This window comes from Carcharhinus amblyrhynchos, chromosome 3 (genome assembly GCF_965287045.1).
Source record: "Carcharhinus amblyrhynchos chromosome 3, sCarAmb.v2.hapA, whole genome shotgun sequence".
NCBI lineage: Eukaryota > Metazoa > Chordata > Chondrichthyes > Carcharhiniformes > Carcharhinidae > Carcharhinus > Carcharhinus amblyrhynchos.
The window spans coordinates 12610514-12637778 of record NC_137326.1 but is presented as its reverse complement, the minus strand read 5'-3'; the positions used below and the strand labels follow the sequence as shown (position 1 = coordinate 12637778).

At 45.9% G+C, this 27265-nt stretch overlaps 1 protein-coding gene across 5 annotated transcripts in view; it reads right to left on the bottom strand.

The window, feature by feature from the left end:
- The window catches only part of sema3fb (sema domain, immunoglobulin domain (Ig), short basic domain, secreted, (semaphorin) 3Fb), a 258447-nt gene that overhangs the window by 59188 nt on the left and 171994 nt on the right, over positions 1 to 27265 (bottom strand). For all 5 annotated transcript variants that reach the window (XM_080181453.1, XM_080181449.1, XM_080181450.1 and 2 more), the window contains exons 3-5: positions 13842 to 14002; positions 9962 to 10024; positions 3694 to 3813 (exon numbers count right to left, since the gene is read on the bottom strand). In XM_080181453.1, the coding sequence (XP_080037579.1) occupies positions 3694 to 3813; positions 9962 to 10024; positions 13842 to 14002 (344 nt within the window). The remainder of the gene's footprint in view (positions 1 to 3693; positions 3814 to 9961; positions 10025 to 13841; positions 14003 to 27265) is intronic.

The window sequence follows — 27265 nt, the reverse complement described above, 5'->3', positions numbered from 1 at the left end:
TGACACTTCATCTGAATTCCCTGAATTTTGTACGGTTGTAGTGATTGGATCTGGGTTTGTCTGTGGCTCGGTAGGAAGGTGAGGAATGAGTTTGTGCTCCTGAATGCTACAGTTGGAGTGGAAGGACCGTGTTTCCTGTTGAGTTAATGTAGACACGTGGTGTATAAAGCTAATACTCTTTCTCTGATGGGGTGTATTGACCGTGGCCGGAATCCCCCGGCCATTCGTGCCAGCGGGATTTGCCGGGTCCACCAGCAGCGTACCCCTGCACGCGGGTTACCCGCCAGCATGGGGTGACGTCAATGGGAATTCCCACTGACAAGTGGCGGGACCAAAGGATCCCGCTGGGAAGCTGGAGAATCTCATCCCCTGTCTAGATTCACGCGACACAAATGTATCTGTTTAAGTTCTCATGAAGGGGGTAACGGGAAGCGGTTGTACTGACAGTTCACTCTCACTGACATGAGCATAATGTGCAGCCATGAAAGGCTGAGGAGTGAGGGGGGAAGGTATTGGCTCGCTGATGTTCTTGAGGTTTTCTCCAACACTTATTCATTATCTGATTCCTTCCTCCCCCACCCCCGGGGGAGATGGTGGTGCACTTGAATTAGTAATGAGATAGCTTGTCAGATATAAGCAGGCCCACCTAGGCCCAGGTTCCCCAAGGATAACCCTCACCACACTCCTGACATCCCACGTATTGTTTCTAGCTATCCAATTTCAAAAGTTGGCAAACATTCGAGGGAGAAAAAAAATCCTTGATGGCAATTCCCAACCGTCATCCATGAAAGGAAGTGCTTCCCTTCTCCCACTAACCGCAGAAGCACCATCGGGAGAAGCAGGATTTCCATTCCCTTTCAGCTGACCTCTCGAAGTGTCTTCCAAAGATTCACATTAGTCTCCACAGTTTAAGATCAACATCTGGGTGACAGCGTAATCACCATATACCTTCTCGGGTAAGGACTTGGCAAGAGTGCAACGTCTCAGCTGGCACAGATAGTTAGGCGATGGCTGAGTGGTATTATCGCTATTAATCCAGAAACTCTGCTAATGTTTTGGAGACCTGGGTTCAAATCCCACCACGGCAGATGGTGGATTTTAAATTCAATTTAAAAATCTCTGGAATTAAGAATCTACCAATGACCATGAAACCATTGTCGATTGTCAGAAAAACCCATCTGGTTCACTAATGGAATAGAAATCTGCTGTTCTTACCTGGGCTGACCTATATCTGACTCCAGACCCAGAGCAATGTGTTGACTCTCAACTGCCTGCTAAAATGGCCTTGTGAGCCATTCAGTAAGGGAAATTAGAGATGGGCAACAAATGCTGGCCAGGCAGCGATGCCCATGTCCCATGAATGAATAAAAAAAGTTGGGGTGGCACGGTGGTACAGTGGTTAGCACTGCTGCCTCACAGCGCCAGGGGCCTGGGTTCAATTCTGGCCTCGGGTCACCGTCTGTGTGGAGTTTGCATATTCTCCCGGTATCTGTGTGGGTTTCCTCCGGGTGCTCCAGTTTCCTCCCATACTTCAAAGATGTGCGGGTTAGGTTGATTGGCCATGATAAATCAACCCTAGTATTAGGGGATTAGCAGGGCAAATATGCGGGGTTCTGGGGATAGAGTCTGGTTGGGATTGTAGTCAGTGCAGTCTCGATGGGCCAAATGGCCTTCTTCTGCACCGTGGGGATTTTATGATTCTTTGAAAAGCCAATCTTACTGCTTGTTAAAGAGACAGTCCAGTGTGCTGCCGCCTGCCATTGTAGACAAGGTGATGGCTATATTCAGCAAGGTGAGGGTGTTTAAGCAGTTAGCACAGTCCGAAGAATAACAATCACACAAAACACATGTCCTGTCGAAACACTGAGTGATGTAGGATTGCTGGATATATCAGTGACAAGTGTGTAGGAACTTGTTTTGGTTAGTAGATGACTTTTGTTAAATGGTGGATGAAAGGTTGATTACAGTGGGACTACCCTGGGTTTACTCTAAAATCACCTGTGAGATGTCAAATGAGAGTGCAGCAAAAAGCAGGAGGATAAAAAAATACACACAGCCCATAAAAAGCATCGATTTACACCTCTCTGGGCAGCTGTGGGGTGGACGTGAAAATTATTTTAAGCTCGTAATTCACTCTGGCCTGGTACAGGAGAGCCCCCGTGCTTTTCTCTGTCGACTCTTGGCACACCTGTTATTTACATTGGGTAAAGAACCACTCCTCACACTTTACACTGTCACTAGACTAGTAACCCAGAGACCCAGGGTAATGCTCTGAGGACCCAGGTTCCAATCCTGCCACGACAGGTGGGTGAAATTTGAATTCAATAAAAAAAAGTCTGGAGTTAAAAGTCTAATGATGACCATGAAATCATTGTCAATCGTCAGGTGGTAAAAACCCATCTGGTTCACTGATGTCCTTTAGGGGAGGAAATCTGCTGTCCTTACCTGGTCTGGCCTACGTGGGGCTCCAGGGCCACAGCAATGTGGTTGACTCTCAAAGAAAATGCTTTGAAAATATACTCAGTTCAAGGGCATTTTATGGGCAATTAGGGATGAGCAATAAATGCTGGCCCAGCCAGCGTTACTCACATTCCATGAACAAATAGGGAAAATACATTTCAGGTGCAGGTCTGTCAACACCTGCAGGAGTGCAGTGGAGGCTGGGTAAAGGTTGATGGCTCATTTCAGCCTAGTGCTGTGCTGTTTGTGCGCTGAAGTGGCACCTATTGTCGTCCAAGATGGGTCTGTTCCTGTACAGGCCGTTCTGTCATTCAGTCAAGGGACCAATTTTCACTGGCCAGTTTTCCTGACCTTTGCACCCATCCTGCAAACCCGCTAATTTGAATATCATGTGTGTGTGTGTGTGTGTGTGTGTGGGGGGGGGGGGGAGGGGAGTGGTAGGTGGACGGGGTTTCCATTCTGCACTCATTCTACACTCAGCCCCAGTGTATTCACGCAGTGAGTCCCGCCTGAACGACCGCTGCCAGTGGGGAACATTCCCGTTTTCCTGCCGGCGTGGGCACTCAGTGGGACAATCTGACTCGGCGCGGGGAAGATAAGCAGGAATCGCTGGAACTATTTGATGGTGGGTGCACTTGTGAGTCCACCGACTGGACGCAGAGGATCGGGGATTTGAATACATTCGGGGAGCTGGGCAAATCGGAAGACCAGGGCCGAGAAATACAAAACGCTTCACCTGAGCGGGAAAAGGAACACCCAGCAAGGGACAATTACATAAATGGAAAGGAAATGCTGTGGGTGGGAGTCTGAGTCCCAGGTCACCTGACCTGTTCTCTTAAAGGGACATGCCCCAACACGCATTACAGAATCATTGCCCCAAGATCCTAAATCCCAGGCATTAGTACTGGCCATTTAAGTGGTTGAGGGCACTTAAATCGTGCTAAGCCTTCCCCATGGTGGTAGGGGTGCCTCCCCCTCACATCACCACCTAATCCCCCCCCACTCCTCCGCCGGCACCAAGAGTCAACTCCTACCCATATTTGGGCCTGTAGTGGGCGAACTGATTTAGTTTGTTATAAATGTTCAACATTCCCATTACCATCGTATCGTGCAATTATCAGGTTGGCGGAAGGCAAGCTAATTGGATCTTTGAATTTGTTTAAAAATTCCTGTGTAAAACAATCACTCCCAGGCAGTGAGGGGACATCTGGCCCCTTGTCAGTAGCTGCTTACCTCTGCCTTGCGGCCTCTGTTCACATACGTGCAGACAGGGTGATAAGCTCCACTCCCACAGACATACAGGTGTGTTCGGTTCCAAGGCTCAATAAGGCAGATAAAATTTGCACACTCGCCCTGACAGAATTAGTACAAAAGGAGGTGATTAGAATTTTGTGAACAACTGATTAAAAATCATTTCTATGACAGAGCTGAAAGTTCCTGCCAAAAATCTTGTGGAGTTATCTTGGTATTTCGTTAAAGTCCTGGATGGCACGGTGACACAGTGGTTAGCACTGCCGCCTCACAGTGCCGGGAAGCCGCGTTCAATTCCCGGCTTAGGTCACTGTCTGTGCGGAATCTGCACATTCTCCCCGTATCTGCGTGGGTTTCCTCCGGGTGCTCCGGTTTCCCCCCGCAGTCTAAAAGATGTGCTGGTTAAGTGCATTGGCCATGCTAAATTCTCCCTCAGTGTACCCAAACAGGCACTGGATTGTGGCAACCAGGGGATTTTCACAATAACTTGATTGTAATGTTAATGTAAGCCTACTTGTGACACTAATAAATGTAGGAAAATAGAAATATCAAAGACAGGAGCATAAGGAAGCCATTCGGCCCTTCGAGTCAGCTCCACCATCATCATGATCATGGCTGATCATCCAACTCAATAGCCTAATCCTACTTTTTCTCATAACCTTTAATCTTTTTTGCCCCAAGTGCTATATCCAGCTGCCTCTTGAATACATTCAATGTTTTGGCATCAAATGCTTCCTGACGTAATGAATTCCATAGGTTCACCACTCCATGGGTGAAAAAATATCTCCTCACCTCCATTCTAAATGATCTAACCTGAATCCTCAGACCGTGACCCCTGATTCTGGCAGTTCTAAAGTTAAATAAACTTTAATACTTTTAAAAAATCTGCAAGTTCAAATGCGTGTGATTGAAGTGTGGCAACTCAGTTTTGGAACGTAGCTTGGAAACTGGCATTGTGGTAAAGAGGTTCATTGGCCAGACAGGATCAAGGTTTAACAGCTCAATCCTGTTGTATATGGACCAGGCACTGTTGGTGCACAAGAGAGGGCCACAATTGTGTCGTTGGAATGAGAAACCCTGGTAAGCATCAGGAGCCAATGAAGGAAATTTGGCATGTCAACTATGACTCTCAGCAACTTTTTCAGATGTAACATAGAAAGCATTCTTTCTGGTTGTATCACAGCTTGGTATGCCTCCTGCTCTGCCCAAAACCGCAAGAAACTACGAAAGGTTGTGAATGTAGCCCAATCCATCACGCAAACCAGTCTCCCATCCATTGACTCTGTCTACACTTCCCGCTGCCTTGGCAAAGCAGTCAGCATAATTAAGGACCCCACTCATCCTGGATATTCTCTCTTCCACCTTCTTCCATTGGGAGAAAAATACAAAAGTCTGAGGTCACATACCAACCGACTCAAGGACAGCTTCTTCCCTGCTGTCTTCAGACTTTTGAATGGACCTACCTTGCATTAAGTTGACCTTTCTCTACACCCTAGCTATGACTGTAACAATACATTCTGCATTCTCTCATTTTTTTCTCTATAAACAGTATGTTTGTCTTTATAGGGTGCAAGAAATAATACTTTTTGCTGTATGCTAATACATGTGACAATAATAAACCAAATAAAATGAAGCTGATGCAGATGACAGTAATGCCAGTGCAGAATCGCTTAACCAGGTTCCCAGCCCAGCTCTTCGTGAACACAAAAACAATTTGTATTTCTATCACATCTTTAATGTGGTTCAAAACACCCCAAAGTCTTTCACAGGTGTACTATCACAAAAATAAAACTGACTAATAAAAATTGGTTTTCTTTATAAAATGAAACTGAGCCACATGAGGAGATATTAGGACAGGTGACCAAAAAGCTTGGTTGGAAGTAGACCCCACAGAGTATTTTGAAGAAGAATAGAGAGGTAGAGAAGCAGAGAGGTTGAGGGAGTGAATTCTGGAGCCTACAGCCTAGACATCTGGAGGCATGGCTGCCAATGGTATGACAATTAAAATTGTGCACCTTCTAAAGGTCAGAATTGGAGAGGTGTACGGATCTCAAAGGGTTGGAAGAGGTTATAGATGGATGAGGATTGAGGTCCTGTAGGGATTTGGAAACCAGGTTGTAAGGATTATTGCATTGCTGGATCAGAAGCCAATGTAGTCAGCAATGGGTGGATGCCAGTGGGGATATGGATCCTGGAGACACAGTCTTCTTGGAAGAGTGAATCAAACTCATTGCCTCAAAGCACAAAACTCTAGGACAGCATTGTGGGGATAAAGGGGTTGAGTAAATGACTCTCGATGGGCTGATGGTGTTTATGGAGAATGCAAGGTGTAATGCTGGCCAGGAGGGTTACAAAGGCACAGATGGAGCATCTAAAGCACAAACCGTGTTTGGGACAATGAGCACCAGTGTCTGGCTCATGGGAAACTGAAAAGTGACACTGATGATGTGGAGACCAATTTCCTGGGGCCATTTCCTATGCACATGGTTTAATATCTCTACATCATACTTGAACCACACTGTACTCTACATAGTTAGGGTCGTGAAAAAGAGGGAAGCATTTATTTCCTCAGCAAATACCATCCTTCACTTTGACAGCAACAATTATCCCACAAAGAACTTACGGAAAAAAATATTTAAAGTGATTAAGCGGGTAATATATTGTATCTCTGTCATTTGTCACAACGCTAAATATTAATAACAAAAAGTCAGTCGGAATGGAAATGTCTGATTCTGGGACTTTCTCAGAAGCTCAGGTTACACACTTGGTTATTTCTCCTGCGAGTTGGTTGTCAGCCGTGTTACTTTTGAGGGATGAGTGAGTTGAGGAAGAGGAGACGGGGGAGAGAAAGGCATCGACGCTGATGGTTTAAAGGCTTCTTTGTGTTTGCACCTCTGGCCCCCCTGTTGCTGAGTCAGACAGGGAGAGGTGTGTTATTTGAAAAGAAGCAGCGTGTCACCTTGAGGAACAGCAAGAAGGGTAGGAACTAGACGGAGTGCCAGGGCCCCGGAGAGCCCGAGTCTCGTAACCGCAGACAGCTGCCTTTTCTCCACATTGCTGACCCGACAATTACTCCATCCTTGTTATTGTCTACAATGTTGGATCAGATCGAACGACGGACACAAATACTCAGGAACTGACTGCTTTGCATTCCCCTTCCTTGATCTCAGAAGAGCAAACATTAGGTAACATTTCCTTTATTTCCCTTTTCCCTTGAATCAAGATTTCTTATTAGGCCTGTTGGGGAAGATTGTTGTTAATGGCCACTTTGGCCTCAGTCATAGCTCAGGGGGCAGCACTCTCCCCTTTCAGTCAGACAGTCATGGGTTCGAGTCCAACTCCAGGGAGTTGAGCACAAACTCGAGATTAAACACCTTGGAGTGTTATATGTTTCACAGTTTATTTATTAGTGTCACAAGTAGAGGTATATTAACACTGCAATGAAGTTACTTTGAAAATCCCCTAGTTGCCACACTCTGGCGCCTGTTCGGCATATATTAACACTGTAATGAAGTTACCCTGAAAACCCCCTACTTGCCACACTCTGGTGCCTGTTCAGTGTATATTAACACTGTAATGAAGTTACTCTGAAAACCCCCTACTTGCCACACTCTGGCTCCTGTTCGGGTACATTGAGGAAGAATTTAGCACGGCCAATGCACCTAACTAGCACGTCTTTCAGACTGTGGGAGGAATCTGGAGCACCCAGAAGAAACCCACGCAGACACAGGGAGAACATGCAGGCAGGCTGGCTAACTGTCTGGTTTAAAGAGAAATGCTTGGTAGTTGTTTCCATATAGATGGCGAACGGGATCAAAGGTTATGGGGAGAAAGCAGGATCAGGCTATAGTGCTGGACAATCAGTCATGGTTGTGATGAATGGTGGAGCAGGCTCGAAAGGCTGGATGGCTCCTCCTGCTCCTATCTTCTATGTTCCTATGTTTCTTTGGCTGGCAGTGGGTTATAGAAACCATGACTCTTTAAGATTATCTGTGTGTGAACACACCAGGTATTGAGACATTCCTTAGCATCACCCTGTCCTAACCGGTGAAAAACAGTGTGTGTTATCAGTGGAAAGACTGTTTTATTCATACGCAAGCAGCAGAAAGTCAGGAAATCCAGCAATGCCCATAAATCTGATAATAGTAAGGCAGAAATGTTATAACTGAGGATCGCTTACATGTCTGGAGACTCTCAGTTAGTAAGTTAGAAAGAAAATAGGGGTCAGTAGATCCCCATCAGCATTTATAGCAGATAAGTCAACAAGTAATCCTTGTGAGATTGGGGAAATGGGGCTTGTGGCACCGGTTCTAAAATCATATTATTATTCAGGCATTTGTTGGAGTTTGATGCAGTTTAATGAAACAGTAGTATTCATTTAAAACAAGCATTTTAGTGTGTGTGTGACACAGAGCAACATAACAGGTGAAAATAATTTATTTAAAATGACAACACTCTCAACCTGCCATGCAATTATTAGAATGGGGAGGTGGTGGTGTAGGGGTATTGTCAGCAGACTAGTAATCCAGAGACCCAGAGCAAGATCTGGCACACCCGGGTTCGAATCCCACCGTGGCTGATGGTGAAATTTGAATTCAATAAGAACCTGGAATTAATAGGCTCATAGTGACCATGAAACCATTGACAATTGTCACAAAAGCCATCTGGTTCACAGTGCGGTAGGGTGGCACAATGGTTAGCACAGCTGTCTCACAGCATCAGGGATCCAGGTTCGATTCCTGGCTTGGGTCACTGTCTATGTGGAGTCTGCATGTTCTCCCTATGTCTGCGTGGGTTTCCTCCGGGTGCTCTGGTTTCCTCCCACAGTCTGAAAGACATACTGGTTAGGTGCACTGGTCATGCTAAATTCTCCCTCAGTGTACCCAAACAGGTGCCAGGGTGTGGCGACTAGGGAATTTTCATGGTAACCTCATTGCATTGTTAATCCATAGAATAGAATGTCTACATACATAGAATTTCTGCAGAAAGAGGCCATTCAGCCCATCAAGTCTGCATAACCACAATCTACCCTACTAATCCCCTGACACCAGGGTCAGTTTAGCATAGCCAATCAACCTAACCTGCACATCTTTGGACTGTGGGAGGAAACCGGAGCACCTGGAGGAAACCCACACAGACACAGGGAAGGTGTGCAAACTCCACACCGACAGTGACCCAAGGCTGGAATTGAACCAGGGCCCCTGGCGCTGTGAGGCAGCAGTGCTAACCACGGTGCCACCCTAGTGTAAGCCTACTAGTGACACTAATAAATAAACTTGAGAAAACTAAACTTTAAAAAATTTTAATGTCTCCGTTAGGGAAGGAAATCTGCCATTCTTACCTGGCCTGGTCTACATGTAACTCATGATACACAGCAATGCAGCTGATTCTGAAATGGAGGGAAGTTAGGGATGGGCAATAAATGCAGGCCCAGCCAGCGATGGCCAACATCCCATCAATGACGTTTTTAAAAAGTCTGGCTCTGTTGGTACCACTCACACTTCAAGTCAAAAGAATACAGGTTCAGTGTCTCACTCCATCCATTAGCGAGGCTGGCAAATTCACGTGATGTCTTTAAGATGAGATGTCAAATGTAGTTTGGTTGTTCAGATGAACAGGGAGGACAGAAAAAAATCCCATGGCACTTTTCCCAAGGCGAGTGAAGTCCCAGGCAAAAATTCTCCATCATAAAACGAGTGACTTTTGTTGACCTGCAGGCAATTTGGTCCCCACCTTTATCTTCAATGACAGCGGCTACACTTAGAATCATTGAATCCCTACAGTACAGAAGGACGCCATTCGACCCATCGAGTTTGTGCCAACCACAATCCCACCCAAGCCCTATTCCCGTAACCCCACACATTTACCCTGCTAATCCCCTTAACACTCGGGTCAATTTTAGCATGGCCAATCAACCTAACCCGCGCATTTTGGGAGTGTGGGAGGAAACCAGAGCACCCAGAGGAAACCCATGCAGACATGGGGAGAATGTGCAAACTCCACGCAGACAGTGACACAAGCTGGAATTGAATCTGGATCCCTGGCGCTGTGAGATAGCAGTGCTAACCATTGTGCCACCGTGCCACCCAAATTACTTGACAAATAATTCATTGATGGGGACTTCCTGAGGAAGTGATAAGGCCTGTATAACTGCTAGTCCTTGCTTGACCTTGTGACTGGCATGCATTCTTTCTGTAGCTGTGGAACTTAAGTCAACAAATTGAAGAAGTTAGATGGTTCAAGCACTTACATTTTGATCTTTCCCAGAAAGAACGCACTCGTCTCGTCTTTGCTGACTAACAGACCAGTGAATCTGAAAGGAATGAAAAGTGACATTGTTTTCCATGGAAATATTTGCAGAAATTACAGAATACAAATCCCAGTGGAGCACTGCCATTTGAAGATCATTCTTCACTTGGAGCTGTCTACTCCAGTCTCTTTTTCCAGTCTTTTCCAGATTCCTTTCACAATCTTCTATTTTAAATATGTGCATTTAATTCCCATGCAGACATGGAGAGAATGTGCAAACACCACACAGTCATCCAAGACCAGAATCGAACCTGGGCCCCTGGCACTGTGAGGCAGCAGTGTTAACTGCTGTGCTACCATGCCGCCCTCTGCGTTGGTGATACTGCATTGCACTGCATTGATGTTACTTACACTGTACCATATCACTGCCATTCCTTCACCGTCACTGGGTCAAAAATCTGAAACTCCTTCCCTAACACTGTGGGTGTACCTACACTAGATGGACAGTAGACGTTCAAGAAAGTGATACACTGCCACCTTCTCAAGGGCAGTTCGGGATTGGCAACAAATGCTGGCCTTGCCAGCGATGCCCACATCCCATGAAAAGATAAAACGCTGTGTTGACAATGCTCACACTGTGAAGAAAGGTTGAACAAGCTGGGATCGTTTTCACTGGAGTGTCGGAGGATGAGGGGGGACCTGGTAGAAGCTTGGATAGAGGGAATAGTCAGAGTCGTTTTCCCGGGATTGAAAGGTGAATTATTTGGGGGCATAGGTTGAAAGTGAGAGGGGGCAAAGTTTAAAAGAGACGTAAGGGGCAAGTTTTTCATACAGAGGGTGGTGAATGGCTGGAACGTGCTGATGGAGGAGGTGGTGGAAGCAGATTCTATAACAGCATTCAAAAGGCATCTTGATAGATGCATGAAAGGCAGAGAATAGAGGTTTATGGACCACATAAAGGCAAGAAAATAATTGATTAGGGAGGCATCTGTGTTGGCACAGACTTGGTGGGCCGAAGGGCCTGTTCCTGTACTGTACTGTACTGTTCTTTAGATGTTAACTACTCTCTACTTCAGCCTGGAACTACAAAGAAATTCCCTTTTTGTGGCTCCTGTGAATCACATGTTAAATGAGAACTGCAGCTATTTCACATACCCAGTCGGTCTGGAATAGCTAAGTGGGTCAAGAGTGCAGTATTAAGGATGTTTACACAGATCAGAATGACTGGGTTTAACGGTGAACTAACTGAATTAATTTATGTTCTCTATGGGTTCTGGGCTATGCATTGCAACTGGTAAGTTTAAACGATCATTCACTGGAAATACAACAACCTTCCCCAGGTCTCCCTTGTACCATTTGCAAATCTAAAGCTGCAATTCCTCCACTTGTTTGCCGTGTTTTTTATAAAATGCAATCTGTGTGAAGCCCTTTGAGAACTGTTGAGAGATGTGTTAAGGAGTGAGATGGATGCAAGTGTTATTTTTATTCCCTCCTGTCCGTCTCTGAGGTGTACCTTTATTTCCCTTGTTTTAACTTCGTAAATCCTACCAGCAAGTACTTTTTCTACACAAGTTCATTTATGTGACAAGACTGGCTGTCCCCAATCAGAATAAACTCCAAATTCCTTCCAACCATCTAATTCCTTTTTGTCTTGCTTTATTGCATAAATCACAAGCTGGTATATAAGTGCAGTAGGTATTTGAGAAGGCAAATGGAATATTGGCCTTTATTTCAAAGAGAATGGAAGTATTGCTACAACTATACAAGGCACTAGTTAGACCACAGCTGGAACAGGTTTTGCTCCCTTACCTAAGGAAAAACATCGGGTGAGATGTTTCCTACTGGTGGGAGGTGGCAAGACCTGTGCCCTTTCAGAAGTAGAGACAGAGCTAAAATGACTGGAAGACTTGGGCATCATCAGGCCTGTACAATGTGCAGAGTGGGCAGCACCCATTGTGCCAGTAGTCAAGCCAGACAAGATTACCTGTATCTGCAGGGACTACAAGCTGACGGCAAACCAGGCTGCGAAATTGGATAGGTACCCCATCCCCAAAATAAAAGGTCTGTATGCAAAGTTGGCTGGGGTTCTGACATATAGCAAATTGGGCATGAGCCACACTCACCAACAATTCGAACTGGATGACGCATCAAGAGAATAGGTCACCATAAATAGTCATAATGGGTTATACCAATGTACACAAGTGCCACTTGTGGTTTCATTGGTTGCGCCATGTTGCAGTGAACCAAGGAATATTTGCTGCAAGGTTTGCCCAGCGTTGACATTTATTTGGACAACGCTTTGATAACAGAATCCACCAAAGAGGAACATTCTGCCTATTCAGACAAAATTTTGAAGAGATTTCAGGAGGCAGGAGTGCATCTAAAGAGGGAAAAGATCATCATCCATGCAAATGAGGTGGATTATCTCGGTTATCGGGTGGACGCACAGGGATGTCAGCCCATGGAGGATAAGGTGAGAGTGATTAAGGAGGCACTGGCCCTTAGGAACACGATGTGGGTATGCCGGCGTTGGACTGGCGTAAACACAGTAAAAAGTCTGACAACACCAGGTTTTAGTCCAACCGATTTATTTGATAATACTCACAAGCTTTCGAGGTTTCCCTCTTTCACCTGACGAAGAGGGAAACCTCGAAAGCTTGTGAGTATTATCAAATAAATCGGTTGGACTAAAACCTTAGGAACACCTCAGAACTCCGATTCTTCCTTGAGAGGAACCAGCCAATTACTATGGGCGGTTCCTCCCAAATCTATCAAACATTCCAAATGTGTAAGTCCTAACTCAACAACTCACCAGCAATGTCAATAAGGGTCTTAGTTTACTCTTTTGAAGCACTGATAGATGAACAAATGAACAATCCCTTTGCAGTTTTGTCCCTTCGGACACACATTAAACCAATAAATAAACAAACTAATGACCAGGGCCTTGAAAGGGGTACTACTATAATTTAAAATAAAAACTTTTTAAAAAACTTACTTGATTAAAATGCCATTTTGGTGAATGATGATGCACTCTAGCAGAACACACCAGTCACAGAAGACCTCAGGTGTAGCAGTGGACACCACGTGTTCCCTCTCCAGGGACACTCAGGCATGGACAGAACCAGGGAAGAGAGGCCAGGAGTCAGGTCAAACAAAATCTTTGACCACCCGCTACCTGGACCTGGGAGTCCAGTACCCCTAACAGGGAAGTGTCCCCTCAGTACTGCACTGGAGTGTCAACCTAGGTTTCATGTTGAAGTAGGTCTGGAACTCAAAGAATCATAGAAACGTAGGAAATAGGAGCGGGAAGGCCAGTCGGCCCTTCATGCTTACTCCGCCATTCGTCATGATCATGGCTGATTGTCCAACTCAACAGCCTAATCCTACTTTCTCCCTTTGATCCCATTCGCCCCAAGTGCTTTATCTAGCCCCCTGTTGAGCACATTCAATGTTTTGGCTTCAACTACTTCCTGTGGTAATGAATTCCACAGGCTCATCACTCTTTGGGTGAAGAAATGTCTCCTCACCTCCGTCCTAAATGGTCTACCCTGATTCCACAGGCTGTGACCTCTGGTTCTGGACTCCCCCACCATCAGGAACATCCTTCCTGCCTCAACCCTGTATAGTCCTGTTAGAATTTTATAAGTTTCATAACTTTCTGTTTCAAGAGTGCTACCCACGATATGCAAATCATTATTCAATAAGTTTCCCATCAACGTCCTATCCTGCAACCACAGACACTTAATCTTCATTTGTACAGTTCGTAGAGGAGTGGGGCGTACAAGATAATGTTCGATATGTTGGGCCACCTTGGAATGTTTGTGCAAAGTAAGCTTTTCTGGAGGAGTTTAAGGAACAAAAGGTTGACAACATTCTCTTACTAATAAAGGCTCCCGGTTGATATTGTGCAGGTCCAGCGAAACGATATAGTCCTTGGTGCCCACGTACATACGGTCGTGATCCTCATCCATCAGCAGGATACGGTAGTCGGTGGTGTTCTGTAGGAGGGTGTAGTGCCGCGCCGTGTTCGAATGCTGTAGTTCTGCAGAAAGAGAAAAGGATGGACATATTCAGAAAATGGTGGTGGGGAACAGGGGGGCAAACTGATAAACCAAAGTGTGTAACTGAGAGCAGTTCATGACCAATTGGGGGAAATTAGTTTCATCTTGAGCAAACAATCCATTTTAATGCAAAATGTACAATTAGTTTATTAGTGACAACTAGGCTTACATTAACACTGCAATGAAGTTACTGTGAAAATCCCCTAGTCGCCACACTCCAGCGCCTGTTTGGATGCTGGGGGGGAATTTAACATGGCCAATGTACCTGACCAACAGACTGGGACTCCTGGTTCTGGACACCCCCACCATTGAGGCCATTCTTCCTGTATCTATTTTATCTGGATAGACACATGAACAGACAGGGAATAGAGGTATACAAGCAGTTGGTCTAGATAGGACAACGTGATCAGTGCAAGCTTGGAGGGCCAAAGGGCCAGTCCCTGCACTGTACTGTTCTTTGTTTGTACTCTGTCTAGATCTGTTATAATTTTATAGGTTTCTATGGGATCATCCCCTCATTCTTCTAAACTCCAGCGAATATGCTCCAGCAGAGTACTCTCACACCACCCACTCTTCCCAACTCTGCTAGGCGTTGGAAGCCAGGCTACTGTGTTTCTGTGGTGGGGGGAGGTTTGTCAATCACAACATAATAGGCCTGTGTTTCCACAGGGGTCAGTCACTTGCCCAGTGTTGCGTGGGGTCAGTCAATCATTTCTGGAACGATGGCTCTGTGTTACGGTGGGGGTCAGCCACATTGCAACAGCTCCGTGTTACTGGAGGTCAGCAAAGCCACACAGTAATGGAGGCGATGGGTTGCAGTCCATTCAGAAAAGCGCCCCTGTTTTTTAAAGGGCCCCTGACAGCGGGCCTTCCTTTCGAGAAGTTGATTAGAATTCCTTTCACCTGTGTGATTGCCCTTTATAGTCATCACTCAGTTGTAAATACCCTGCAGCTTCAGAGGCCGGAAGTTTCAGTTGCGTAAACATACCCTGCACAGCAGCTAATAGCAATGTAATAATTATTATTACTCACATTACATCCATCATACTTTCACCAAATAACTCATTAGAGGGGGAACCAGAGAGTTACAAAGTGTTGTAAGCAGCTCTGTGTCAGCTGCACACATGAATGAAAGCTTTGTTGCGTAGGCTTTCGCTTAAAAAAAAACCAGGATTTTTAACCCGGCAATTTAGGTCACATTAGAAATATAAACAACATATTTTCTGCTCGATAAAATGAGGCTCCAACACACACAGACCACAGGCCCTGCTCCTCCCATGCCTCGGTTAGACCGGGAGTGTGGTAAACTCGACCTCACGGACTGGGCCTGGTTGCGGGTTGTGTGACGGCTTGGCAGCTGGAGCTGCCAACGGTTGAATAGGGTTTCCCTGAGGTGAGGAAGTGGTGGAAAAACACCTCGCTTTCTAGGGATTGCTATCCAGAGATTGCCCAATCCTCCAGAGACTCTGGCCAGGGAGGGAAAGAAAAAAAATGGTCATAGGATCAGTACAAATCAGACTTGATGGACCAAATGGCCTCCTTCTGCACTGTCGGATTCTATAATTCTATGAAGAAACAATGTTGATATGAGATAAAACCTTTCACCCAGTGAGTGGTCAGGGTCTGGAATTAACTTTCTGAGGGTGTGGTGGAGACAGATGGTTTACAAAAGAGAATTGGATCATGAACTGAAGGAAGAGCCTTTACAGGACAACAAGGAAAAGGACTGGGACTGGATGAGTTGCACTTGTAAAGGGCCAGCACAGACACAATGGTCCAAACGGCCTCCTCTGTGTTGTAACCATTCTGTGATTCTATGTTAATGGATGTTGAGTGAAGTTGGATGCTAAGGGTCAATTAGATCAGGGGACAGAGATATTGCTCAGTCCTAATTTAAAATCGCGCATAGTCCTTATTTTTGTATTTTCAATATTAAATTCCTATGTCCACATTTGAAATGGAAAAAGCCTGTTTAAAATTGTTGTGTGGTCATGCCACCCTTCGCTATGGCACCTCCATTGGCAGTGGTCTCTTCCACATTCTTCCATCTGGACCAACTGACTCAAGAACAGTTTCTTCCCTGTTGCCGTCAGACTTTTGAATGGACTTACCTTATATTCAGTTGATCTTTCTCTACACTTGAGTTATGAAAGTAACACTACACTCTGCACTCTCTCCTTCCTTTCTCCCCTATGTACTCTATGAACGATATGCTTTGTCTGTACAGCATGCAAGAAACAATATACATGTGACAATAATAAATCAAATCATATAAAAATCAGTGTGATAAGTTTACATGTACAGACAAAGGAACCTAGAATGTGCAGACCTCAGATTTTCAATATATCATGAAAATTAAAAGTTATTAGAGCAGAAATTATGCCTTCTCGATGAAGTCAAGTTATATTTAGAAAGCCTCCTGCAGGCATGAATGTCATTCAGGCGCAGAACTTGAATCCAAGTTCTTGGCAGCCTCGCGGAGAATTTCAGCTCTACCCAGTCTGACCTCATTTCTGCTCTGTGCATTGTATGAAACTTATCATTTAATTTTGTAACAGTTGTGGAGCCAGCAGTGTTACACGGGCATGAAATTTCCTACTGCTCTTTAATTTTGAACGACGTTCAAAGAGAAGGAAACCTTCTTGGGCTCGGTCTCGTGCTTGGACTTGAAAAGTCTAGAGAGACAGAGAGAGGGAGCAAGGAATATTTCATCCTTTATATAGGATCAGAATCAAGACCAAGAGGTGAAAGGGCAGCATCCTAGCACGCTGTACCAGTCAGTCACCCATCGGGGGAGGGGGGGCGGGGGGTAGAGAAGTAGACGAGACTTTCATCCATTCTGTCTGGGTTGCATTCAAACTCAAGTCCCAGAGGTGAAAGGTGAGTATTCGAATACATTGTGTCACCAGAGTCTTTATTTTCACAGCTGAGATCTGGCGTTGGTCTCCGAACACAAAACAAATTTGTCTCAGATGATCCTTGGCATCCACTGTATTCTTTGGTGGCTTTGGATGTATTTTCACAGTTTAGCAACAGCGGTAGTGAGAGGAGGTGTCTTTCCTCACTCCCAGATCTCCTTTTATTCGCCCCTTTCAGTTCTAATCAAATGTATTGAGTAAGAGAGAGCGCGGAATGTAAACGCGAGGCTATTCAGGTGAAAACCAGCATAAAACATTATGGATGTCTCCAGCTTGATGTTGCCTCATGTAATTATTTGCTGAACACTTATCTGGTTGATGGCCCTACATTTCATGTGCTCATTTGTAACGTACAATCACAATTTTTTAATCTCCCCGACAAAAGCAGAAATATGCTCCCTCTTAGCAGGGGTCACTGCAGCTACAATTACTGTCAAAACAGAATGCTTCTCACTGAATGGGGGAGATAGCAAGCGCACCATAAATTCCAGGCCAGCCTCCAGCTCCCTTTATTGCCTGCACACTTTTTATATTAATTTGTTTGAATAAAGTCCGTTAAAATGTAGTGTCAGATGGAGAAGAGGCACCAGAGCGATGTGCCATTGACCTTTCCAACATCTGTAGAGCGACCTCCCTCCTTCTGCTGTGTGGTGGCCACTTAGCTTTGCAGCATTGAAGGTTGGCAGAGGAAGCTGTTACTCTCTTTGTTAACATGCTCCTTTGTACGCGCTCCCTGAATTCATTCTGATTCAAACTCCCCAAATATTGATTAATTTGTGTCACAAGTCAGCTTACATTAACACTGCAATGAAGTTACTGTGAAATTCCTCTGGTTGCCACACTCCTGGCGCCTGTTTGGGTCAATGCACCTAACCAGCACGTCTTTCGGACATTGGGAGGAAACCAGAGAAAACCCATCCGCAGACTCTGCACAGTTAGGCACCCATTCTGGGATTCAAACCCACGTCCCTGGTGCTATGAGGCAGCAGTGCTAAACACAGTGGGCAGCGCGGTAACACAGTGGTCAGCACTACTGCTTCACAGCACCAGGGGCCTGGATTCGATTCCCGGCTTGGGTCACTGTTTGTGTGGAGTTTGCACATTCTCTCCATGGGTTTCCTCCAGGTACTCCGGCTTCCTCCAGGTACTCCGGCTTCCTCCGGGTGCTCCAGTTTCCTCCGGGTGCTCCAGTTTCAGCCCACATTCTGAAAGACGTGCTGGCTAGGTGCATTGACCTGAACAGGCACCGGAGTGTGGCGACTATAGGAATTTCACAGTCACTTCATTGCAGTGTTAATGTAAGCCTTACTTGTGACTAATATTTAAATAAACTTATTTATATCCAAATACATTTCATATTCACGTTCCCTGAATTAACTCCTAATTCAGACTGCACCGCACACCCCATATCTCTATGTACACCAAGAACTCACCCTGTGAATTTGTTCATGTACATGCCATACAAATGTACACCATGTATACCTGTCCAACATTACACATTAGATTTGAACTCTCCAGATGTACACCACATCCAAATATTGTCCACATCCATGCTCCCTGAATGTTTTTCCAGATTCAGCCTGCCCAGATTTACTCCATCTCTACCCCAGGTGGAAATTCCCATTGCAGATATTAAGTCCAGAGGGAGGGTCCTGCTGGGGCGGTAGGCCAGGTGAAAATGCAAGGGGCTCAGTGGATTTTGTGGTGGGACAGACAGGGATTCACCCACTCCGCTTTGACCTCACTCTTCCCGGCCATTCCCCCCTTCCCCAAACACTCCTCCCATCCCCACACCTCCAGACATTCTCCATCTTCCACAGATGCTCCTGCGCTGCACCCCCACCCCCTGCCATCTCCCTAAACAAATCTCCCACTCCCATGCCACGCTACCTCTCTGAACCAATCTTCCAGCACCCACTCTCCCGTACTTCCCTGAACAATCTCCCATCCTTCTCCCATTGAGCCTGTCTCCCTTATCCGGACTAGGTGCAAGTGGCACTCCAGTAAAGGTACGTGAGGTCCCCAAGACAAAGAAAGCACAATTCTTTCTGGTTGTATCACAGCTTGGTATGGTTCCTGCTCTGCCCAAGACCATAAGAAACTACAAAAGGGCATGAATGTAGCCCAATCTATCACACAAACCAGCCTCCCATCCATTGACTCTGTCTACACTTCCCACTGCCTCAGCAAAGCAGTCAGCATAATTAAGGACCCCATGCACCCCGGACACTCTCTCTTCCACCTTCTTCTGTTGGGAAAAAGGTACAAAAGTCTGAGGTCATGTACCAACCGACTCAAAAACAGTTTCTTCCCTGCTGCTGTCAGACTTTTGAGTGGACCTACCTCGCATTACTTGATTTTTCTCTCCACTCTAGCTATGACTGTAACACTACTTACTGCATCTTTTCCTTTTCTTCTCTATGAACAGTATGCTTTGCCTGTAGAGTGTGCAAGAAACAATACTTTCTACTGGATGTCAATACATGTGACAATAATAAATCAAATCAAGTCACCACACCGAACCATTATACTCCACTTGTGAATGTACTCCATATACTCCACATCCCAGGTGTACTCTGGATACAAGGTCCCCAGATACACACCTTGTATAATCTCAAAGCACTCCAGACATTGATTCCCAACATATATCATGCTCCGACACGAGCCATCCCGAATAAACTCCACGTGCCAGCAGTTAATCCTGAGCATATACAGACAGGCAGCAAACCCTGGTGCAGGTGCAGCAATGCAAACACATTCCACGTACTAACATGTATGTGGCAGACATACCACCTGATCCAAGTGTCCTTCCAGTGACCCGACCCTGTGACCATGACCCACCCCACCCCCCACCAACTGGCTGACTGACTTCTATCTGACGGGTAGCTGACGTTTCCTGGGAATGACTCGGGGAATATATCCAAGCTTTGGTGATGATGTGGATGAGTTTGGATCCAATGCTGCAGAGCAATCACAAAAAGTGTCCTTGTCACTGGTGAAGAACGTAGTTTGAAGAGACACTTTTCCCATCGAATTCATTTTTAATAATATCTCTGGGGAAGTTGACATCTTGAGGAAGCTGATTTTACCTCAGCAAGACAGTGCCAGCCAAGAGAGAACTGAATCAACATAAAATGTGCTTGTGTTCACGTATCTGTCTGCATGCATATACATGCATATTTGTGTGCATGTGGGTGTGTGTGTAAATGTCTCTTGTGTGTGTCAATGTGTGTGTGTAAATGTCTTTCATGTGTGTGCGTGTGTATGAGTGTGTGTGTGTGAGAATGTGTGTGTGTGTGTGTGTGTGTGAGAATGTGTGTGTGTGTGTGTGTGTGTTTGAGAGTGTGTGTGTCTGCGCGGGAGTGTGTGTGAGAGAGTGTGTGTGTGTACATGTGCATGTACATGTGTATGATCATGTGTGTGTTTGTGTGTATGAGTGTGTGTGTGTGAGAATGTGTGTGTGTGTTTAGAACATAGAACATAGAACACTACAGCACAAACAGGCCCTTCGGCCCACGAGTTGCACCGATCACATCAACACCTACCAATCTATAGGCCTATCTATAACCCCCAATCCCATAAAACCCCATATACTCATCCAGAAGTCTTTTAAAAGACCCCAGCAAGTTCGCCTCCACCACCACTGACGGCAGCCGATTCCATTCACTCACCACCCTCTGAGTGAAAAACTTACCCCTAATATCACTTCTGTACTTGCCTCCCTGCACCTTAAATCTGTGTCCTCTCGTAGCGATCATTTCAACCCGGGGAAATAGCCTCTGAGAATCCACCCTATCTATTCCTCTCAACATTTTATAAACCTCTATCAGGTCGCCTCTCAACCTTCGTCTTTCCAGGGAAAAGAGTCCCAGCTCCCTCAACCTAACTTCATAAGGCATGCCTCCCAATCCAGGCAACATCCTTGTAAATCTCCTCTGTACCCTTTCAATAGCTTCTACGTCCTTCCTATAGTGAGGCGACCAGAACTGCGCACAGTACTCCAAATGAGGCCTGACAAGGGTCTTATAAAGTTGCAGCATTACCTCCCGATTCCTAAACTCAATCCCTCGATTAATGAAGGCCAGTACACCATACGCCTTCTTTGTGTGTGTGTGTGTGTGCATGAGGGTGCATGTGTGTGTGTGTAGTGTGTGCACCTACATGCAGATGTGTGTAATTGTGCATGTGTGAGCGTGTGCATGTGTATATGCGTGCACACTTGTGTATGCATGTTTGTATGTACATTTATGTGTGATGTGCACATGTGTATGCAAGGGTGTGTCGTTCATGCATGTCTATGTATGTGTGTGTGCACTTGTGTGTCTGTGCATGGGTGTGTGTGTGCATGGCTGTGTTTTTACTAAGTGTATGTTTGTGAGTGTATGTCTATGTGTCAATGTATATGGCTGTGTGGGTGTGTGTCTGAGGTGCACACGTGCAGGCGAGTGTTTACATGTGTCTGCATGTGTGTATGAGTGTGTGTGTGTGCATGTGTATGATTGCATGTGTGCATTTGTGTGTGAGTGTATGTGTAGAGTGTGTGCATGAGGGTGCACGTGTGTGTGTACATGTGCACTTGTGTGTGTATGAGGTGTGTGTATGAGAGTGTATGTGTGAGTGTGTGTATGTGTGTCAGAGTGTGTGTGTGTGTATGAGAATGTGTGTGGATGTGTGAGAGTATGTGTGTGTGAGAGAGAGTGTGTGCGTGTGTATGTGTGTGTGTGTGTGTATGCGTGTCTGAGAATGTGGGTGAGTGTGTGTGTGAGAGAGTGTGTGCGTGTGAGGGTGTGTGTGTGTGCATGAGGGTGTGTGAGAGAGTGTGTATGTGAGTGAGAGTGTGTGTGTGAGAGAGAATGTATGTGTGAGAGTGTGTGTGTGTGTGTGAGAGACTATGTGTGTGTGTATGGGTGTGTGTCTGTGTGAGTATGTGTGTGAGTGTGTGTATGAGAATGTGAGAGTGTGTGGGTGTGTGTATGAGAGTGTATGTGCGAGTGTGTGTGAGAGTAGCGAGAGTGTGTGTGTGAAAGTGCGTGTGAGTGTCTGTGTGTGAGAGTGTATGTGTGAGTGTGTGTGTGTGAGAGTGATGAGAGTTTGTTTGTGTGGGGGTGTGTGTGAGAGTGTGTGTGTGTGTTTCTGTGTGTGTGGGTGTGTGTATAGGTGTGCGTGTGTGTGTGTGTGTGTATGAGTATGTGTGTGACAATGTGTGTGTGTACGTGTGTGACAATGTGTGTGTAGGAATGTGTGTGAGAGTGTGTGTGTGTGGGAATGTGTGTGAGAGTGTGTGTGTGTGGGAATGTGTGTGGGAGTGTGTGCGTGTATGGGAATGTGTATGAGAGTATATGTGTGTGTGTGTGTGTGTGTGTATGAGAGTGTGTGTGTGTGTGTATGAGGGTATGTGAGAGTGTGTATGTGAGTCTGTTTCTGTGAGTGTGTGAGAATGTCTGAGAGAAAACTCAGCTGCCATTCTTTTAGCTCTGAAACTCCTCCAGAACAGGATCTTTATTCCAATCATTGAATTCATTGTTCACATCAAAAATAATCGCTTAAGAGTCTTTTATTCACAGCAGCTTAGTTCTTTATAAAAGGTAGTGAAGGCCTTTCAACAACAGGCCTTGCTGGTGGTTGTCCCATGTTAAAGAGGGTTCCTGAGAGTGAACATCCCTCTTTGAAAGGGGCTTTAATGATGAAAGTGTCTCTTTAAAAAGGCCCTGATGATAAATCACTCTTTAAAATATGGCACTGATGTTGAGCATTCCTCTCCAAATAACCCACAAAGATGATTCCTCATTGACTGTTACAGGGTTGGCGGCCTAGTTGTAGGATGCAACAGGGCTGGTCCTCAATGATGGCACGATGTGTCAGTATTTATAGAGAGGGCAAAGGGTCAAGAAACCCGTGTAAATCCGACTTGTTTACAAAGGACAAGAAGCCAAACTGACTTCATTTCTCGGGCCCAGTGACACTGGGAGTGTGTCTGCTTTTCCAATTTCCTGGAACCTTAATCCAAACCTTGGGTGGTGCGACACAGCTGGTGAAATCCTAGCTCTGGGCACAGGTGTGGGGACTGGCAGAATCTGCAAATCCCATTCACTGAGCCCTTTAATCTCCACAAAACCACAATTCCCACTGGCTGGAGCACAAATCCTTCCTGAATGGGGGAGCACCACCTGTACGAGGGGTTGGGGAGGTGGGGGCGGGGGGGAGCGATTATGCTCACCGCCCCAAAGGTGGCTACCCTCGAATTTGACCACAAAATGCACGCAACACCAGATGGCACACGCCTTCACAGAGCGGAGGCTGGGCAGAGGAACAAAGCTATCCTGTTCGGACCGCAAGAGGAAATAGGTATGGGAAGCTGCTGAGGTGTCAGTGTCCTTAATTGTCACTTACATCCCACACGTGCACTGATGTAAAAGGATCCCTGTGACAATTAGCGCTGAAACCGGGAGGTTTATTTATACGGGGCAGCTCATATGCACTGGGAATTGGGCTGAGATTACAATCTCGCTGCAGTTACAACCTGACTAAACCCTGAGCAGGAAACAATGGGGACATGACTGCCATTCCTTCCATCTGGGCTGCTTTCCACCACACAAGCCACTCAGGTAAAGAGACCCCCCTTCCGGCACTGCACCCCACGGAAATCGATGCCAGATACGGAGAGAAGAAAGAGAGACTTTCATTCCCGTCTCTGCGATGGAACCTGATCTCACTTTCCAGAGGGAAAACTAAATACTCAATTCTAAAACACCGCCAGCCATTCCACCCACCCCCCCAGCCTCCCTGTGCCACCCAGTTTCCCCGGCAGAGACTGGAGGCCTTTGTCCCTCGCTCTGGCCTGAATTTGAACCCAGGTGCCGGGGGTGAAAGGGTAATATTCTCTTGCTTTCCACCACCCAGTAAAGTGCAACAGCAAATTTTCCGCTCCACTCCATTGTGACACTCGACACCTGATCAAGTCTGGTTTCAACACTCGACAGGAGTAAATGTGAGCCCAGACAAGGGCATAATGAGTTTGACCAGATTCAACACATTGGAGTACAATGTTTAATGTATGGATTCGGGGAGGGGTGTGTGTGTGTGGGGGCAGGGAGGTTGGGGAATGCTACAACTTAAACAGCAATATCTTAAAGTGTATGGCTGATTCTACTCCTTTGTTCATAAGATGACACATTGGGGTAAGTTGTGTTGGCTCTTGTCACTCACACGAAATGGGTAACTTTGACTTTGTGAGATATTCGCCAGAATTCTATTGCCACATTTGCCATGGGAATCGTTGCGGGCGAGGGGCGGATAATAGGGAAGTTCGTCGACCTCGGGCGGGATTTTACGGTTTTGGGACGAGGAAGAGCTTAAAATCCTGCCCATTGTGAAACGCATGGCAGCGAATTGGTGTAGATTTTAACAACACAAGTTGCATTTGTGTGGCGCCTTTTGAAGCATAAAAATGTCCTAAGATGCTTCGTAGGAGCGATTTCAGACAAAGTTTGACACTGTGCGGACTGCAGAAGAGCGACCAAACATTTGGCCAAAGAGGTTGGCTTTACAGAGCACCTTAAAGGAGGCAGCAGAGGGTCGGTAGGGAAGAGGTTTAGGAAGGGAATTTAAAAGCTTATAGTTTTGATTTTCAGTTCCGTTTTCCACAGCCTCACCCACAGTTAGTGGACTCCAGGGCGGCAAGGTAGCACAGTGGATAGCACTGCTGCTTCACAGTGCCAGGGACCCGGGCTCAATTCCCAGCTTGGGTCACTGTCTATGTCGCATTTGCATGTTCTCCCCATGTCTGTGTGTGAGTTTCCTCCGGGTGCTCCGGTTTCCTCCCACATTCTGAAAGACGTGCTGGTTAGGGCATTGACCTGAATAGGCGCCGGATTGTGGTGACTCGGGGAATTTCACAGTAACTTCATTGCAGTGTTAACACAAGCCTTACTTGTGACTAAACATAAAGTTTTTATAAGGCACCTCTACTCTGGCTCTTTCTTTTCCCTGAACAAGATAACAAAGTGCAAAATGTCAAAAATCCCTGTCTCTGTTGTATATATGTTTTAATAGTGTCACAAGTAGGCTTACATTAACATTGCAATGAAGTTACTGTGAAAATCCCCTAGTGGCCACACTCTGGTGCCTGTTCGGGTACACTGAGGGAGAATTTAGCATGGCCAATGCATCTAACCAGCATGTCTTTCGGACTGTGGGAGGAATCCAGAACACCTGGAGGAAACCCACACAGACACGGGGAGAACGTACAGACTCCATACAGACTGTGACCCAAGCAGGGAAGCGAACCCGGGTCTCTGGCGCTGTGAGGCAGCAGCACTGACTACTTTGCCATTGTGCCACATTGAGTTCTTACTGAGTTAGAGCGTGGGTGGAGCAGGGTGGGGCCAACATGACTGGCAGGATTGAATGATTTTCAACACTCATTGGTGCGGCTTTCCGGCCACGCCCACCCCACAACCGGAAAATCCAGCCTTAGGTCAACAGGCATTTCCATCCCCCACCCTCACTTGCGATGATTCCTGTGGTGGGTGGGAGGGAACAATTCTGCCCATGATACTTGTATGTCAGATTTGTCCTTTGAGCAGAGTCCAGTTCAAAGTGGTTCTTAAATTCTCCTCTCCGTGAGATCCCCCACAAGATTTGATCTGATTTATTATCGTCACATGTATTAGTATACAGTGAAAAGTATTGTTTCTTGCGCGATACAGACCAAGCACGCCATTCATACAGAAGGAAACGAGAGAGTACAGAATGTAGTGTTACAGTCACAGCTCAGGTAGAATGAAAGATCAACTTCATGCAAGGTAAGTCCATTCAAAAGTTTGACAGCAGCAGGGAAGAAGCTGTTCTTGAGTCAGTTGGTATGTGAGCTCAGACTTTTGCATCTCTTGTCTGACGGAAGAAGGTGGAAGAGAGAATGTCTGGGGTGTGTGGACTCCTTGATTATACTGGCTTCTTTGCTGAGGCAGCGGGAAGTGTAGACAGGGCCAATGGATGGGAGGCTGGTTTGTGTGATGGACTGGGTTACGTTCATGACCTTTTGTAGTTTCTTGTAGTCTTGGGCAGAACAGGAGCAGTATCAAGCTGTGATACAGCCAGAAAGAATGCTTTCTATGGTGCATCTGTAAAAGTTGGTGAGAGTTGTAGCTGACATGCCAAATTTCCTTAGTCTTCTGAGAAAGTAGAGCTGTTGGTGAGTTTTCATTACTGTAGTATCAGCATGGGGGGACCAGGGCAGGTTGTTAGTGATCTGGACACCCAAAACCTGAAGCTTTTGACCATTTCTACTTTGTCCCCATTGATGTAGACAGGGGCATGTTCTCCACTATGCTTCCTGTAGTCAATGACAATCTCCTTCGTTTTGTCGACATTAAGGGAGAGATTATTGTCATTGCACCAGTTGGCCAAATTCTCTCTCTCATTCCTGTACTCCTTGTACAAAGGAAGCTTTGGTCGGGGAATAAGCTGCTACTGCTTTTCGCTTGCTAAACAGTCTGATTTCCAACTCATGGTTATCTTTGGTGACTGTGTGGCCTCCAGAGATATGAACTGGGACAAGTTCCTGCAGGGAGTGAGGGAGATAAGGCAGCGGTGTGAATATTGCATTCACAGTTGGGTATTGTTGAAAAAGATACATGCTGTCAAAGCTTTTCATCTAGCACTCATCAACACAGATATAAGAATACCAAATTTCAAAGGGACCAGCAACTTATACCAGATGAGAAAAGGTTGTTAACTGGTTGCCGAGTTGACTCTGACGGACCAGTCAACACATTGTCATGGGGAATGCACCATGCTTTTATTTAATTCCGATACGTCCCGACATGTTCCGCCTGTTTGACCTGAACAGGTATGTACATTTTCAGCTCACTGTAGTACTGAGGCAGATGTTCTGTGGGGTCTTTTCACCCAGAGGAACTCTTGGTCTCCAGAAGGCACCAGATGGTGTCATAATTCCAGCTGTTAACAGCTGTACCGAGAGAAGGCTATAATTGCAGTGTGGAGTGAATACGTTACTGAAGTAGGCAAGCGCATACTGACCACCTGCCTTTACAGGTTACTGCATGCTAACACTACTTTGTGTGTTTATTTGTTTGATCGGCAATTCCAATTGAATAGCGCCTGGTAGAGTCCCCAGTGCAAACTTCTTGTGCGTTGCAGATGGAGACAGAAACAAAGATAGAATGAACAAACATAGGGGAATGAGAACAAATATGAGGTGAATGACTTTTGGCACAGAACCCAACAGCATGCTCCTTCTGTTCAGCAGAGGAACGATTCACTAACCTGTTACTAGCTTTATCTTGGGAAACAGCATTACCGATC